Here is a 17,417-nt window from a genome sequence, read left to right on the forward strand (position 1 = left end):
GACCATGGTCCACACAATGCTGTGTGGATTATAACAAAAAATACATTTTTAATATATTAAATGTACATTATATGTGTTGAAAAAAATAGCTTAAAATTGCATAAAATAACATGTTAAGTGGCTATTTTGTGGTACAATTATCAGTGGGGTCCACTTCCGATTTGGGTCGGGTCAAAGTTGATTCGGATTCTTCGTAGTGAGACGAAGAGATTGATATATTGTACGCTCAAAACAGATAATGAGTGAATGAGATATTGATTCTCAAAGTAGACCCATTTGAGTTGAAAAATGTAGGGAAAAAGTGAGTTTTTGTCCCACACTGGTTTGGAATGAAGATTTTCCCCCGTTATATACAAGAGCTCTTTTGTTATGCCAAACTTTGGAACATTTTTCCAACACAATGCCACTAGATGCCCAGTTTCGGCGATGGCAACTTGGAACTACAAGTTTCGGCCTACACGAATGCTTTCTGTGACTTACCGTTGGGTGTTCAATTCTTACTGTTACGGAATTAATTCTTTGAATTAATTTCAATCTTTATTTTTGAATTGAAACCCATGGTAACGGTCGCTGTTACCAGGTGTAGTGGGGGGTGCCTTATTAAAAGCTATTGGCTCCTTCACCCCTATATAAGAGAGGCAGTGAGAAGCATATTTTTACACACAAGAGCACAAGCACTCTACACGAAACTTAGAGTTTTCAAGCGTCAAAATTCTGCTTCTACTCCTTCTCTTTCTAAGCCTACTGTGTTCAAAACCTTGTCTTGCTCGTCGGATTCTTTGTTTGAATGCTCAAACAGTAGAATCATAGCAAGTTTTATCCTGAGAAGCCTAGGCCACAACGCTCCTAGCATCTTTGGGAGGTGGCAAATAAGGTTTTAAGGAAAGAGTGCTCACTTGACTCTTGCAAAAACCCAACACCAAACACTAGCCAATTTTCTTCATCTTTTCTTCCCTTCTTTCCAGAAAATAATAGTTATATTTTATTTGATTATTATTTATTTTCTACCAATGGTTCCAACAATATGTGTACTGCATGTACATTATACAATATAGTGTACACTCAATACACAAATAATGTACATCTCCTGAATACAATGTACATTTTTAATATACTAAAAGTGCATTATTTTTGTACTGAATTTACATTATTTGACGCTATACAAAATATGGTCCATACAATTTGTGTGGACCATAGTCCATACAATAATGATTGTTTCTTGCCTATATGGTCTTCCGGTCAAACTAAAGCCCAACACCAGTGGAACAGACACTATTGTCAGACAGCTACATATCAGATGTTTCACTATACACATTTACCCTTGGTTGAAAATTTGTGACATTGTAATGATTTGGATAATATATTTTAATTGATTTAAAAATTAAATCTCAAATTCTAAAAAAAGAATGTAATGTTTTGACTCTTTAAATAATGAATTATTTGTAAATTTAAGTTGATTAATTGGTTGCATTCAAAAAAAAAAAAAGTTGATTAATTGGTTAGAGAACTCAATTACTCAAATAAGACCTTGTGATTTTCAAAATTTAATATCATTGTACATTAAAAAAAATACATATAAAGAAACAATTGAAGTAATTGAAACGTTCATTATTTCAATCACAAAAAGATAATAATTTGTTAGAATAGTGAGATTGAGATTTCACCGTTATTATCATTGCTCTGATAATTGACTTTGGTAACAAATTGATTATTTTAAATGTAATCATAAAAGTTATAACATCAATAATATTGGTCAATGATGTGATGAGTATGACAAGGAAACAAGTATATGCTTAGCGTTTTAAAACCATGATTTGGACAGGTGTTAGAACTTAGAAGTGAGAAAGAAGGTGAGATTTCTTTTTTTTTTTTTTTTTTTTTTTTCTTTCTTTAAGATGAACCCAGGAATTTTTTTTTTTGAATGGAACCCTTAATCTGGAAATTTAAAGCTGCTTCATACTCAAACTGAGATTGATACAGTTTTACTTCTCCATCTACCTTCTCCACCTGCTCTTCTTCTTCATGTGTACCCTTCTTGAAGTTTCTTGCTTTTCTGCTTCAAGAACAAGAGTGGTCGGGCTTTTTAAGCGTAAAGACTGAGTCTTTAAAGTGGGAGAAGCGTAAAGGGGAGGTAGAAGCTAGAAAGAGAGACCCTTTGATGAGGGCAAGGTGACCATTACAGAGCATATGGATGAACAGGAGGAAGGCCCTTCTCCTTTGCTTGAAGCTGATATGAGTTCAAGGCCTAGGCGTATTGCTCTCTTTGTAGAGCCTTCTCCTTTCTCGTGAGTGCTTATTTCTGTTGATCTTTTTTCCTTCATTTTTTTAAAAAATTTGTTTTGTGAGCTGACTTTGATGATGATATAAATTATGCAGTTTAAGGTGTATTAGTGTATATATGAATTGAATTTGAACCATGGATTATTTTATGATCCATTTGACATTAAAATAAAAGATAAAAAAAGTAATGAGGGGTTGTGATTTAGCTGGAGTTTTCTTGGATGTGTCCTTTAAAAAACATGTTTCTCCCCTTCATATAACTACATTTACTTTACATGTCCAACATCAATTGTAGTACATTTGTCATCTTCCAGTTAATCTGGTATTCTCCTCTTGGATGAGGGAAGGTTTTGATTTAATGCAATGGCATAGTTTTGGAACTATATGAGTATAAGTCTTGTGTTAGACCGTCTCACATGTAATTATATTAAACATATATTTTAACTAAAAAGTATTATAGACGGTCTCACAACTTATTATTGTGCCATTGCATAAACTTAACAAATGTAGGTGCAGATTTTCATTATTGAACTGTGTTTGCTTCATCTCATTGTGCTAAGAAAATTATAAATAATGTGAAGGCTTGCATGATGGTTCTGATGTTGAGAACAAACTTCTGAGTTCTGGGAAGAACACTTAGGCATTTGTTGATTAAACTAACCACTTATTTTCTTGGAAAAAATGTGCAGTTATGTATCTGGTTATAAGAATCGATTCCAGAATTTCATTAAATACCTACGCGAAATGGGGGATGAGGTACACTCTATCTCTCATTTTACTGCTATTTCTCATAAGTGATAGCCCATTTCATGATTTAATTCTACTTCCTGCTAAACGGATAGTGGTTTCTTGATTAGGAATTCAATTCTAATTTCTTAAACAAGAAAATGGCTTGTTGAATACGTGATGCAGGTAATGGTTGTGACAACACATGCAGGGTTGCCTGAAGAATTCTATGGAGCAAAGCTAGTAGGATCGTGGAGGTTTAAGTGCTTGATTCATATGCTTGTTTACTGAATATTTATGTACTTATGTTTCATCAGTTATATTATAAACCATCGACTTCTTGAAATATTTCAATCTTCTAATAGGTTTTTATTTATATCCAGCTTCCCCTGCCCCTTGTACCGTAACGTGCCTCTTTCGCTTGCCCTCAGCCCTAGAATAATCTCTGAAGTTGTCAAATTTAAGCCTGACATTATACATTCCACTTCCCCTGGTATCATGGTGAGTTTTCCTTTGCTCATTTTCTAATACTGTTTTTGAAGTGGTACTTTGCGATTTGCTTATTAGGGTGTTTTTGTATTTTTTTTTGTACTCCAAAATGCTAAAATTCAAAAAGCTATTCAAAACAACTTTTTCAATTAGCTTTTTGACAAAAGAAATTATATCAAACAGCTATCAGCTAACAGCTAATTTACCAAACACCTTTCTACAATCAGCTAATGTTATCAACTAGTTATACCTTCTAATTAACCCAATCAGCTTACAGCTATCAGCTAACAGCCATTTACATCCTTTTTGTATTATGACATTTTCCATTGGTTTGTAGGTATTTGGTGCTCTCATCATTGCGAAACTCTCGTGCACCCCCATTGTCATGTCGTATCACACACACGTTCCGGTGTATGTTAACCTTTCCTTCGTTCTAATTATATTTTCACATGGAAGAGTTTTAGTAGCTTCCATACGTGACATTGATTAGTCCTTTCTCTGCAGATACATTCCAAGATACACCTTTAGTTGGCTGGTCCAACCTATGTGGTTAATTATAAGTATGTGAAAACATCTAATATCCTGTAATCTTCACTTTGGATTTGACACCTTCATTTCTTTGATAATAATTGAATGTTTATTTATTCTCTGCCAGAATTTCTTCACAGGGCAGCTGATCTTACACTTGTGCCATCTTCCGCTATTGCAAAAGATCTGGAAGCTCACAAGGTAACAGAAGGTGAGAGCTAAGAACTTTAATGGAACTGTATTGACTATCATGATCTTCTTACTAATTTCTATCTTCCTTTGCAGCTAGCAGAATCCGTTTATGGGACAAAGGGGTTGATTCCGAGAGCTTCCATCCCCGACATTGCTCACGTGAAATGAGATTGAGACTTAGGTATTGATGTTTTCTGTATACTATTGAATTTTTCTTCATGCATTAGTTGCTTTTAGTATGACAGTTGAACCATTTACTTTTTCGTTTTTGTTTTGTTTCTCATAATTAGCAACGGGGAACCTGACAAGCCATTGATAATCCATGTTGGACGACTTGGGGTTGAGAAGAATTTGGATTTCCTTAGAAGGTACTATGCTATTTTAGTTGAGCGTTAACAATTGCTTATTATAACCTTAAACGCGTGGTGAAATTATAAACATTGAGTTTAGTTGGCTACGTATTTTCTTAGCTAATAAGAGGTATTGGTCACCGAGGAGCACAAACCTGATACTATAATGCCCGTTTTCTATAAATTTGGAGTTTAAATCTTCATTTCAGGCTGTAACTCAACTGCAGCATTGACATTTTTGATTCCTAAAAACAGGGTTATGGATAGGCTTCCAGACACTCGGATTGCTTTTATTGGGGATGGACCATATAGGTGAGTTGCATGACATCTGAAAGCCTTTCTGGATTTCTCAGAATTGCAGAAACTTTGATAATTACTAAACAAAGTTTCTTAGGACAATAATTTCTTGCACCAAAAGGCCAAATTGCAGTGATAAACAGTTCAGCTGATAAACAACAAAAAATTTTGACTGCCATTATTTTTCGCTTTTTAAAGTAATGCTACAATAGACGTTAGATGACGATTGTTAGGATTTCCAGTAACTGTCGATTTGCAAAGTGATTACTTTTTCCATTTAATCGTTATAGAGAGGAGCTGGAGAAGATGTTCTCTGGCATGCCTGCAGTGTTTACTGGTATGCTACTTGGGGAAGATCTTTCTCAGGCATACGCCAGTGGAGATGTTTTTGTCATGCCTTCAGAGTCCGAGACGCTAGGACTTGTTGTTCTAGAGGCCATGTCGTCTGGACTCCCCGTGGTGGCTGCTCGTGCAGGGGGAATCCCAGAAATTATTCCGGAAGACCAGCAAGGCAAGATCGGGTACTTGTACAATCCCGGGGATCTTGATGACTGTTTGAATAAACTGGAGCCTCTTCTGTGGAGCCCTGAATTGCGAGAAACAATGGGAAAAGCTGCACGCGAGGAGGTGGAGAAGTATGACTGGAGGGCAGCGACGAGAAGGATTCGCAATGAACATTACAGCTCTGCAATCTGGTTCTGGAGAAAAAAGAGAGCTCTGTTGCTTAGGCCATTCCAATGGCTATTTAAGTGCTTTTTCCGGGCACCAGAAACCCAATACAAGTGATGATGCCATTCTTGGAATTTTTTCTTTGTGGTCTTGCTATTGATTGCATTGTATTGTATTGAATTGATGTAAATTATACTCCGGATTAGCCATTGTAAGCTCAGTGTCACAAAGATTGGAATTTGGATCATTTGATTGGAAATATAGTTTTGAGAATCTTGGTTTTCGATAAAGAGGTGGCCACTAACCAGTTCAAAGTTAATCGGATTAGACCCGACTAGAAAAGTCTGGTTCCTCACCTTGCAACAACTCACAAACTACACATGAAAGATAAATCCATTGGTCTCATTGACTAAGTTTAGAGGTGGTTTAATGAGTTTTGAGTGCTAAAATGAACATCTTATATGAAGTCTCTTTAGGTTAATGGTCAGTACATGAGTTTGTGGATATTATTTTTGTTGTAAATGCATGGCACATTGAAGTGAAATAGTGAATGGTCTAATCTGGTATAGTTTTTTGGGTTTTTGTTGTAGTGGAGAGTAGAATTATTGTTATAGAGTATGTACTTGGTTTTTCTCCATTGTCTTCACAGATAGTTTATATTTCTTTGGCATGTTTTTGTCATTTTGATCTTTTTCGTTCAATCTTGTACAAAACTTTAACCTTTTTTAATGATTGATGGAGGAATGAGGCCTCAACCCAAAGTTAATTGGGCCAAAAAGTGGTGTTCCAAGAGTTAATTGGGTCCAGAGAATAATCAAAACTCACGGGCACGATCTTTGGGCCTAGATGGGAAGAAAACAAAGTTAGGAGTGTGAATTGATTTGAGAAGTAGAGTTATGGGGGTTGAGCAGGGGTGACCACGGTTCCGGGGATGGCGAAATCGGAACCGGAACCTTATAGTAAGGTTCTGGTTCTGGTTCAGAATTGGCGATTCTGGTTGGAATCGCCGGTTCTAACTGGAATTATTAAAAAAAAAAAAATACACTATAATATTTAATTTTTTTCGATTTGGAATCGGAACCGTCGGTTCCGGTTCTAAGATTTTACAAACCTTAACCGGAATCGGAACCGTACAGACGGTTCCGGTTTGGTTCCGGTTTGCACAGTCACGATTCTGGTTCGAACCTACGGTTCAAACTGAATCGTGGTCATCTCTAGGTTGAGGTACAAATGTTAGAGGGATGGATCAGAAGTGGCAAATTATGCTGTGCAATCGTGTGCACCATCCATGGTGCATACGAAATTGAATCCATAATTTTTATACTATATATTCATAATTTCTATTCTATAGATTCATAATTTCTATACTATAGATTCATAATTATTGAACTCTATATTCACAATTACAAAACTCTATGTTCGTAATTTTCAATGTTAATATCCCAATTGTTGAACTTTGTATTCACAAATCACTGAACTATATGTTCATAATTTGATAACTATACAGTTTAGAAATTATGAATTTATAGTATATAAATTATGAATCTACAGTTTAGAAATTATGAATCTACAATATAAAAATTATGAATCCAATTCCGTGTGCACCTTGCATCGTGCACAGCATAACGCTCCATCAGAAGTGGGACAATGCGAAAAGTTAAAGGGATGTGATAAAAGTGAAAAAATGGAAAAAACAATTGGGGCCCAAAGTATGGCAAGGTATAAAATTCAAGATCATAAGGTGCAAAAGTGGAGAAAGCCAATCATTATTGTGTGGATCACAGTCAAAAAACACATAAAATTTATTGTTCTAACTTATAAAATACATTATTCTAACACATAAAGTACATTATTCTGACTCATAAAATATATTATTTTACCCTAAAAATTTTATTATTCTAACACATAAAGTATATCATACATTATTCTAATTCATAAAATACATTATTTTAACACATAAAGTACATTATTCTAACTCATAAAATACATTATTTTACTCCAGAATGTCCATTATTCTAACACATGCGCGGAGCAAGAATTTTTATTATTATTTATTTTTTAAACATTAAAACGACGTCGTTTTGGACCATGGTCTACACAACTTTTGTCGAAGAAAGTGGATTGGATTCACACTATATAAACAACAAACATGTTTTGATAGAAAATATTTTTAATTCAATTTTTCATAATATTATGTTTAGTATTAGTATACAAAATTTAGATATTTAAAAACTACACTAAAATACTATTAAATATAAAAAATATATTTAAAAATAAGTAAAAAAATACTAAAATAAAAAATAAATAAAGAAGAAATAGTTGATTTGACCAATAGTAAGTAAGACGTAAAAATTGATAGAGAGTATATTATACTATGCCATGCGCCCATGCCAATGAGTTAAACTAACTTAATCATTGCTTTACTTGTAGGCAGCTTTGTTCTTTAGAAGAAATGCCGAGTTAAATATTTTAAAGAGCTGTTCTGCTTAATTAATTGTTCGTTTAGGACAATGGTTTCGAATTCTTTAATGCAGGGACCAGCATGGAACAATTCCATTGACAGTTATCAAAATGATAAAATTAATGATGGACCACAATAAAGAGTATTGTATGTTATGTCACAAAGATCAGACAAAATTGATCTATTTATTTATATAACACTATCTCATATTAAACTTTTCCAAAAGGTTGAATTCCCAACTCCAAGGATTTTTCACATCTTGACTTGGTAGAGTATTGGGAGGTTGTAAATTACGAACACCCACATATACTATCTACGCTTTCACCAAGGCTCGAACTTACACTTTCCCACATAAAGGGCCAATCGGATACCAATGGACTACAAGCCAATTACAATGACTTAATGACTCATATTAAACTTGAATTATAGTATGGTCATGTTTAGTAACATAGTTAGCTTATCAGCCAATTTTGACTTGTTTGATCATTATTAGCTGTTTGACTTGGTTAAACAGACACTATGGAGATATTTGGTAAATAGCTGTTAGCTGATGGGTTAGTGGTTTGACTGGTTGATAGCATTAGCTGATTGTAGAAACATGTTTGGTAAATTAGTTGTTAACGGATAGCTAATTACATGCAAAATGATTTTTTCAAAAATCTAATTGAAAAAGCTGCTTTGAACATCTTTTTGAATTTGAGCGTTGTAGAGCAATAAACTGTTACAAAAAGCTAATTAGTCAAACATTTATATTAGTTGTTTAACTAAATCAAACAACTAATAAGGGAGGTTGTAGGATCGAGCCTAAGTTGAGCCGATATTGGCTCTTTGTAACTCAATAGGTTGATAAAGTAGTTATGAATATATATTGCATTGTAATAGAATCAGTAGTATTCGAACAAAAACTAAATCAAACAACTAATAATGATCAAAAAAGTCAAAATTAATTGATAAGCTAATTATGTTCCTAAACATGGCCAAATAATGGGTCCATGCTCTCATTGTGAGTTATGCTTGTGGTTTCAGTGATTTATATTGCTTGAACTAGAAAACTTTTCTAATTTAACCTTGCATTAGGATAATCTCCCACACACCAAAAAACATGATTCAAGGCTGAGGTAATGTTTTACAAAAGAGTAGATTGTTCATTTGATCTGATCTAACCAAAATTTCCATTAACATAGTTTATTTATTAGTGGCGGCTAAGAATCTAATGGACCTTTATTCTCTGCATTTTGGACTACTACTAATTCTAAAGGACAATGAAATCCAGCATTCCCTGGCCCCTGCCCCTTCATCATCTTCTGTTTGTCCTTACTACCTGCAACCCTCCAACTGGGAGTATTTTAAACGTTTTCGTTTTCTTCTGCTTAAACCGTAGTGATCTTCAACTGAAGTTACTATAATCCATCCCAGAATACCCAATGCCAATGTTGTTTAGTGCTTTATAATCAAATATAATTGTCATTCTTGCTCCATGATGCAACCTTTTCTTTTAGCTTTCAGGTCACCATGAAGTCATATATATATGTTCATTTTGATTTTTTATATATACGGAACACAATATGAAAGTGCCTTTCTTGACTCATAAAGCATCGACACAGGCATCTTTTTAAATTTTCTGTCAACTTTTACACACCCATCTGCCATCAATTTTCTTGTTGGCTAGCTTTCTTGGTGGTCGGTATTTTCATAGTATTTCAATCAGTGTCAACAATGATTTTCCCTGTCTGCATGGTCGAGTTAACCAGCAAACGCTGTGTTTTATAGTACATACCATGATTCTAGAATTAGGTAAGAGGTGTTACTTCAATTCATACGAGGTAAGCTACCTACTGCACCATTTTTATGCCTGCAACTACCAGCATACTCCAAACCAAGCATTCATGACAGCAAAAAAAATTCAGTGTATCATGTGATGGTGTATGGAACATGTTAGGATCAAGCAAAGTCTCGTAACCTGGCTCTGATACCATGATTAGAATCAAGCGCTTACCACGCTATGCCAAAAGCTATAGCTTGTAGCGAAGAAGCAACTTTATTTTTTTATACCCTACATTTTCAAGAGGTAGGGTGCTGGACTTGCCCTTTCAAGCGTCCGCCTAACAATCCCCTAGTCACCTTGTGTTGGACTTCCGTCACGTTTTCAAGAGGTAGGGCCGTAGGGTGCTGGACTTGGTCTTTCAAGCCTTCGCCTAACAATCCCCTAGTCACCTTGTGTTGGACTTTGGCCCTTCACCGGCCTCCACCCAACAAAAAAAGATAGGGTTAAGCTTTTTAATGTATTTTGAGTGACGAGGGAATCCACTGTCACTAGGTAAATCCTGTCTTGTGACCTAACCGGCAAAGGATTACAAAGAAGTAAACCGTACTTATATAGCTGGTTGGAAGTCAAACTTAAAATCTTATGATTATCAATCTAATAGTATGACCAATTTGGTAAAATATATGTGTATTTGATTTGTGAGGACTGAGGAGTTTACAGATTTTGTTCAAAGGTTGTTCCAACAGAAGGCAGACAGGACAAGTGGAACCTTGCATTTCCAGCTAAGATCTACCAATCACAGCACATTGTACGGCTTTTGGTATTTCCTGACAGCTACGTATATAATCTTTAAATAATAATTCTTGATGGAATACCTCACAGCCACACATTTATTATATATGGCATGGGGCTCTTAACTTGTGTGGGATCATTACTCTGCCATGTTGTTGTTTTGCCTCATTTTTTCTTCTTGTTTGGACTTAATTCTGCAATTTATATGTGTTCTTGGACTGATGATTATATATCATAATATATATATCTCAAGTTCTCCACTTTCTGTCTTCTTTCTACTTTCCAATGAACTCAACCAGTTCTTGCATTTCTATGGCCTAAACTACACAATATATTTATTTATTTCCAAAATAAACTATGCACATGCTTTGACTCCTTTTAGCTTTATTTTGTCATTTCCTTTATTCTAAGCTCCCAAAACCCCTTCCTAATAGTCGTTAGAGGAGGTAAATCGCAAGTCACCCAAACAACCTCTCAGTCAGTCCACACTTTTCCGAACTTAGGGAACCCAATGACCCAAAGTCTAGCCTGGGGAGCCCTAACTCTAAGATTTTGTTACTGGAAGTTGAGTCAAACCCCCACCCTACCGTTAGAATAGTGACTTTAGGTCAGATGATGTACTACTTGAACTAGCTTGCGGGGCAACACTTCATTGTACTTTATTAGGTGGTGTGCATTACTAGATAGTGCACTGTTTTTGATATCATTCTGAAGCAAAGGGTTCAGAATCTTGTTAAATGAGTATAAAAACACATATATTTGCAGACTGTGAGACCAATATAATATGGCATTATGGCCTTCATATACTCTTATTAAGAGGTCTCCATCAGAGTAGAATAAAGTGACAAAGTGCTTTCTGTGCAACTTGCAAAAAGGTGCTTCTTTTCATCAAAAAGGAAGAGTGGGGCAGTTTTGTTATTTACTGGGAAAAAAAGTTCTTATTAGGACTCTGCAGGGCACTGTGGGCTGGGACCTAAAACATTATGTTTTTTGGGACCATGATTTCCATGGTACTTATGACTCCAAATCTTCAAGGTAATTGCACCAATTAGCTAATGGCAGCCAAGAGCTCTTTGGTGAGAAGACACAAAAGTAACCGTATCCTTAACAACACAACAATCATTCTCACTTCTTCATGTGTGGACTTATGATTGGAAGTGGATTAAAATCATTTCATTTTAGTATACAATTAAGATCTCATTGGTGCTTTAGTTGGATTTATATATATATATAGCGAGCTGAGGGAAACTCGCAGTGACTACCCAAGAATGTGTAGCCAGTAAGCTAGGTTGCCAATAACTGATCAGCTCAAACCAAGAAGATTATCACCCCCTAGACAGCAAGCTAGATTGCTCATAACTGATCAGCTCAAACTAATCAAGAACAGTCTGACTAACTTGGTTGAGGTTGTCCCGATATATATATATATATTTATATATATGGATGCTGGACAAAAGTGATTCATAAAAACATGTTGTGATAATGATTCTTCATTCTTTGATCATGATAATGTATCCAAGTGTTTTCAGTGGATCTTCACTAATCTTGGATACCTATTCTTTGACTATAACCCCATAGCTTGACTATTTTATCTGATCTCTCTAGATTACTGGAATCTAAATCCCACTTCTGCTTGATCAGGAAGGTGGCCACTGTGCTTTTTAATATACCAACCTCATATATAATCATCTCCCATGCACCAGGAATATTACTACCCCATTTGGGTATCTCTATAATATGGGAATTTTTTTTTTTTCTTTTTGCTATACATTTTTACATGTCATGAAGATAGGTACACTACAATTTCAGTGGCTTTTAGGTCTTGAAAAAACTTTCTTCTTTTTCTTTTTAAAATTTTTTAACTTTTTTTTTTTTTTTGTATAAAAAGTGAACTACCAACTACTGATGCATTTGTATAAAGAAAAGAGCTTGGTATTTAAATAAATACTAAAATGCCCATACTGTCATTTTGCAGATCAGTGAACTTAAAGATTTGAGTTTTTAACAGTTGGAGCTCTTGTGTTTGGTTGTCATCAGTTTGGGATGAACATATTACATTATAAGGCCATTAAACTGAATTATATGTACTATTACAGACAGTGACACACATCACACATCTATATATATATACCTCTGATTGAATTAGGCCGGCCTCTGCCCGGTTTGATGACGATGAAGTAGTCATTCTGGTTGCATCTGAAACTGCAGACCATGCAGATTAATGTTGTTGTTGTTGTTGTACTGCATATTATTATGTTCATGCAGATTTAGTCCATACGATGATGTCCCTTGGAAAGTTGCAGTAGCGGCAGTTATCAAGCTGCCATATTGCGAATCGAATGTAATGCTCACTCCTCCATGATTATTTGACAAAGGAGGAGTGGTTATAAGTTGAGCTGCAGGTTTATCTGAGGAACAACTATTGTTATTGTCTGGGGAAGGAGACTTGGTGGTTTCTGACAGATTAACTGTTGTGATATCGTGTATGCTTGATCTCCTCTTATCTTTCCCTCCTGAAAGCTGCCTGATAAAGTATTTCTGGGCATGACTGGCAACTTGAGTTGGAGTTCTGGATGTCACAAAATTGCGAGATATATTCCTCCAGTCTCCTTTCCCATACTTCTTCAGCCCCAGCAGAAATTGTCTGAAAAGTTGCCAGAAAAAAAAAAAAAAAAAAAAAAAAAAAAAAAAAAAAAAAAACTTAAAAACACTGAATTATTATTGCAAGATTTAGACTATCTAATGTGTTGGGCAGAGGCCTTAAGGGCCAAGTTCAGCACCACCAGGTGACTAGGAGATTGCTGGGTGGAGGCTGAAAGACTAGGGGATTGTTGGGCAAAAGTGTGAACGGTCAAATTCAGTACCAGGTGACTGGGGGATTGTTAGGCAAAGGCTAATGGGTTGCTATGCAAGTATAAGGAAATAAAGTTGCTTCTTAATAGTTATAACATAATGTTATTGAAATGATGATATGAGATCACCTGTGTTCTTCCTCAGTCCAGGGAACACCCTTTTTCCTTTCATGATCAGAAGAGCGGCCGGAATTGGTGCGCTTCCCGGGTGGAGCATAGAACTGGGTGTAGGCATCATAGGCGGCGCCGCCATGGCCATGGCTATCCACCCACTCCAATGTGAAAGAATGAGTGGTTGCATACCCTGCAGGAATGGGTATTAGCCCTGCCTCTATATCACTAACATCCGCCACCAATTCCCTATACTGTCTCATCACATCATTCACAGTCTTTCCAGGTATCATGGCTGCCACATTGTGCCACCGATCTGGGGTATCTTTATCAAACAAGGCCAGCGCATCCTCAAACCTCTTGTTCTCTTCTGCCGTCCATTTCGCCGCCTTCGTCTCATCGAACAGCCAGTTCGAGTCACTGAGATATGTTTCAGATGAGAGAATTCCCATTTCTTGGCTCATGCTTCACTGTTCATTACACCTCTGGGGATGTATATATATATACATATACATATATAAATGAATAGTGGGGTGGGGAGGGGAGGGGATAATGAAAGCGGAGGTTTCTAATTTCTATGGTTAATGGTCTGACCAGAATATATCAACAAGGCATTTGAAGGAAAAAGAACAGGAATAGGAATAGGAATATGAATACTTCTTTTGACATAAATATGAGGTGAGGAATCCAGAAAAGATCACCCAACTTTCCCAACCCCAAGGAAAAAAATTCAAGAAACTGTTGAAAAAAAGCAGATCTTGGTAAGGCTTCTGAGTTCAAACTCACTGGGCAAGACTCTGATTACTTATAGTTTGCTGCAGAAATGGAAATACAAAAGCTATCCTATAGAAAACAGACAGCAGAGGGGGAGAGATCTGAGTAAAAGTGTGTGGGATTTAAAGAGAAGCAGAAATTAGGGGCAGTGATTGAGCTTAATAAAGAAGTAAAGCTTTTACTTTGCTTGGTCTTTATACTGTACTTATGAGAGACAGAGAGAGAGAGATCTGAAATGGCAGAAAGCAATTGAGGGAGAGGGACAGAGAGATCAGAGGTGTTGAGTTGTTATTGGCTAGAATGATTTTTCGTGGGGACTGCGGCTCAAGGAAAACTTCTAAACTCCGTATATAGAATCTAGAGAGAGAAATAGCTGCCCAATCAAAAGCCCAAGAGGACAGACAATCTGTCACTCTATGTAGATTTACATGGGCATTTTTGGAAGTGCAAACAAATAATTCTGCTAACCTTCACCTAGGAAATGTTTCTACTGACATTTACACCTTCCATGTAACCCCCAATTTCAAGAATTCTCACTTATCTCTATCTTATAATCATAACAAAAAAATAAATCATGAAATATGCCTAAATTATTTACAAGCAATGTTGCAAAAATCGACGTCTAAGCGTTAGGCGGCGCCCGACTAGGCGCTAGGCGTCCCTGGGCACTCAGGGGGCATCTAGCGTCTTTTTCAATACTGTTTACAAGTTTTCGAAGTGTTTATATAGTATGTCTGCAATATATAGGAGCAATTCCATACCTGCTCTTTGTAAGAATCAAATCCTGCACCCTTCAAAAGATTGTATATCCATATCCGAGGACCTTTACCTACTCTTATCTTTTAAGTCTTAGTGAAAAACAAATCACAGAATGTGTTTCAATAGTCTATACACGCTGATACCCGTAGTATCACCAATTCCTTAGACTCTTCGTCTGCCAGCAAAACAAAGCTCTTAACTTTTCTGATCTTTAAATTAGTTAATTAATTGAACTATGTTCAGGGTGCATTTAATTTACTTATTTAATCTCTTGGGATGGTTGGTTACTATTATACTAGACATTATATCATTATATTTATCCCACTTTCTTACAAATAACTTGTAAAAAGTAAAATATTTTGTCCATTATTATGTCTAATTTGATGCAAAAAGTTGAGGTGTAGAAGAATGGTATATGATTGAAATTCTGATACCCAACCAGGAAAAATGGCAGATCAGATAGAGAGAATATATAACATAATGGGCAAGGTTGCAGTAGGCGCTAGGCGCTAGTCGGGCGGCCGGGCAGCGCCTAGCGCCTAGGCGGTCTAGGCGGCGCCTAGGCGGATTCTAGGCGGGGCTAGGCGGGCACCAAAAAAATTAAAAAAAATAGTGACAGACTTGTAGTTCGACAATTATAATGAGGTTGTTTTCAACGTTCACTCAAATAACACATCTAAATAAATGAAATAATGATAATTTATAAGTCATAATGTCATAATAATATTAAAATCAATAATTAATGAAAGACGACATCGGTCAAAATCAGTCAAAATCAGACAAAATCGGTCAAAATTGGTCAAAAACGGTCAAAATCGGACGAAATCGATCGACTCGGCCGAGTTGGCCGAGTTGACCGACTCGGCCGAGTTTGACCGCCTAGGCCGCCTAGCGGCCGCCCAGGCCGCCTAGGCGGCCGACCGAGTTTTGGCCGCCTATAGGCCAAAACTCCAAGGTAAGTGGCCGCCTAGCGCCTAGGCGGGCGCCTAGGCGGCTAGGCGGCCGAGTTTTACATCACTGATAATGGGAGAAAGACAAAGGAGGAGAAGAAGGAGAAAGAAGGGAAAAGTGTGTGTATTTATCTCACAGCTGCAAAACACGTCTATCCATAACTTGCAAACAAACAAAAGTATAATTAATTAGACTTCATTCTTCCCTGTTAAACGTCCTTTTCCTTAACAATATAATTTATCTAACTTTCTCAAGCCTACCTCAATGTTGTTAAGGATGTGATCTGATGATGAATCATTTATATATCCATTCTTCTTATATAAATTATATTAAACCATCTTTTGATGAAGGAAGAAGCATTCAATTCAATCTGTTAACAATCATCTATCTAAGCACTGAAAAATATATGGAATAATTGGAATAATGCATGAGATGGTTGACTTTATTGGTTCAAATTAAAGTGCATTTAATTTTCTCCAACCACTCTTTGAAGGAGTGTTGAGGTGAACTGCAGTTGAAATCACTACTTCAATTGCAACAGAAGTAAAGATCTGATAAGAGAAGTGTAATTGAAGCGATTTTACAATCCCGATTTGTCACTGTTAATGTATTTTTTTCCAAATGCATTAGTATTTTTTTTAATTGTTGTAACAGAATAATGTGTCAGAAAGTCAACTGTAACAAATTAAGGTATGATAGTAAATGGTACAACATCAACAATGTGGTTTGAATGAGTGTTGAAACCAATTGAAGTGGTGGTTTTCATGTTGTTAGAGGTTATATATATTTACAAGTTGGTGAGTGGTTATCAAAAAAAGCTTTTGATTGGTTATCTAACATCCACGAACCTACTTAGCTTACTATGTTGGGCGGATGCCGATAAAGGTCAAGTCTAGCACCCGGTGACAGGGGATTGTTGGGCGGAGGCGGTAAAGGGCTTAGGGCCAAGTCAAGCACCCAGTGTCTCGAACAATGTGATGACAGTCTATAAAGAAATAAAGTTGCGCATTCGCTACTAGTTATAACTTTTGGCGTAAATGGTAACCTTGATACTAACATATTACACATAGAAGCTTCGGCGTAAGTGGTAAGCGCTTGACATACTACAAATAGAAGACTTTCTCTCAAAATCAAATGGGGAGAGGAATTACATGGAGATCTATACTTACAGAGAAATAGAGAAAATTTTAGAAAAGATCTATGGAGCAAATTTAGAGTTCTACATCTTATTTCTCTCACACACAAGTCTATCTTTTTTTGGGTGCTTTGATTGGATACTTGTGATATTCTATATTGGCTACAACACACTTAGGCGATTAGAGCAACTTACCCAAAGGGACTTGTGGCAGTAAGACCAAGGTGGAATCTTGAAACGTTGGTGGATCTTTCGTTTTCAAATTTCAAGATCGAAGTTCAAGATT

General features: G+C 36.2%; 2 protein-coding genes across 2 annotated transcripts; one reads left to right on the forward strand and one right to left on the reverse strand.

The window, feature by feature from the left end:
* The first annotated feature begins 1,908 nt into the window (after positions 1 to 1,908).
* Positions 1,909 to 5,804, forward strand: LOC109182076 (sulfoquinovosyl transferase SQD2-like). Its single transcript, XM_019332114.1, has 11 exons — positions 1,909 to 2,285; positions 2,970 to 3,036; positions 3,193 to 3,263; positions 3,390 to 3,507; positions 3,833 to 3,906; positions 4,000 to 4,055; positions 4,151 to 4,234; positions 4,309 to 4,396; positions 4,506 to 4,583; positions 4,821 to 4,877; positions 5,153 to 5,804. The coding sequence occupies exons 1-11, from the start codon at positions 2,188 to 2,190 to the stop codon at positions 5,646 to 5,648; spliced, it is 1,287 nt and encodes a 428-aa protein (XP_019187659.1). The 5' UTR covers positions 1,909 to 2,187; the 3' UTR covers positions 5,649 to 5,804.
* Positions 5,805 to 12,490: 6,686 nt separating this feature from the next.
* LOC109181008 (transcription factor DIVARICATA-like) lies at positions 12,491 to 14,631 on the reverse strand. The gene is made up of 2 exons (XM_019330756.1): positions 13,531 to 14,631; positions 12,491 to 13,193 (listed from the first exon to the last, which is right to left on the reverse strand). Exons 1-2 carry the CDS (start codon positions 13,974 to 13,976, stop codon positions 12,731 to 12,733), a joined length of 909 nt encoding a protein of 302 aa, XP_019186301.1. The 5' UTR covers positions 13,977 to 14,631; the 3' UTR covers positions 12,491 to 12,730.
* Positions 14,632 to 17,417: the final 2,786 nt, after the last annotated feature.

The sequence above is a fragment of the Ipomoea nil genome, unplaced genomic scaffold (genome assembly GCF_001879475.1).
Source record: "Ipomoea nil cultivar Tokyo-kokei standard unplaced genomic scaffold, Asagao_1.1 scaffold1043, whole genome shotgun sequence".
Classification (NCBI taxonomy): Eukaryota; Viridiplantae; Streptophyta; class Magnoliopsida; order Solanales; family Convolvulaceae; genus Ipomoea; species Ipomoea nil.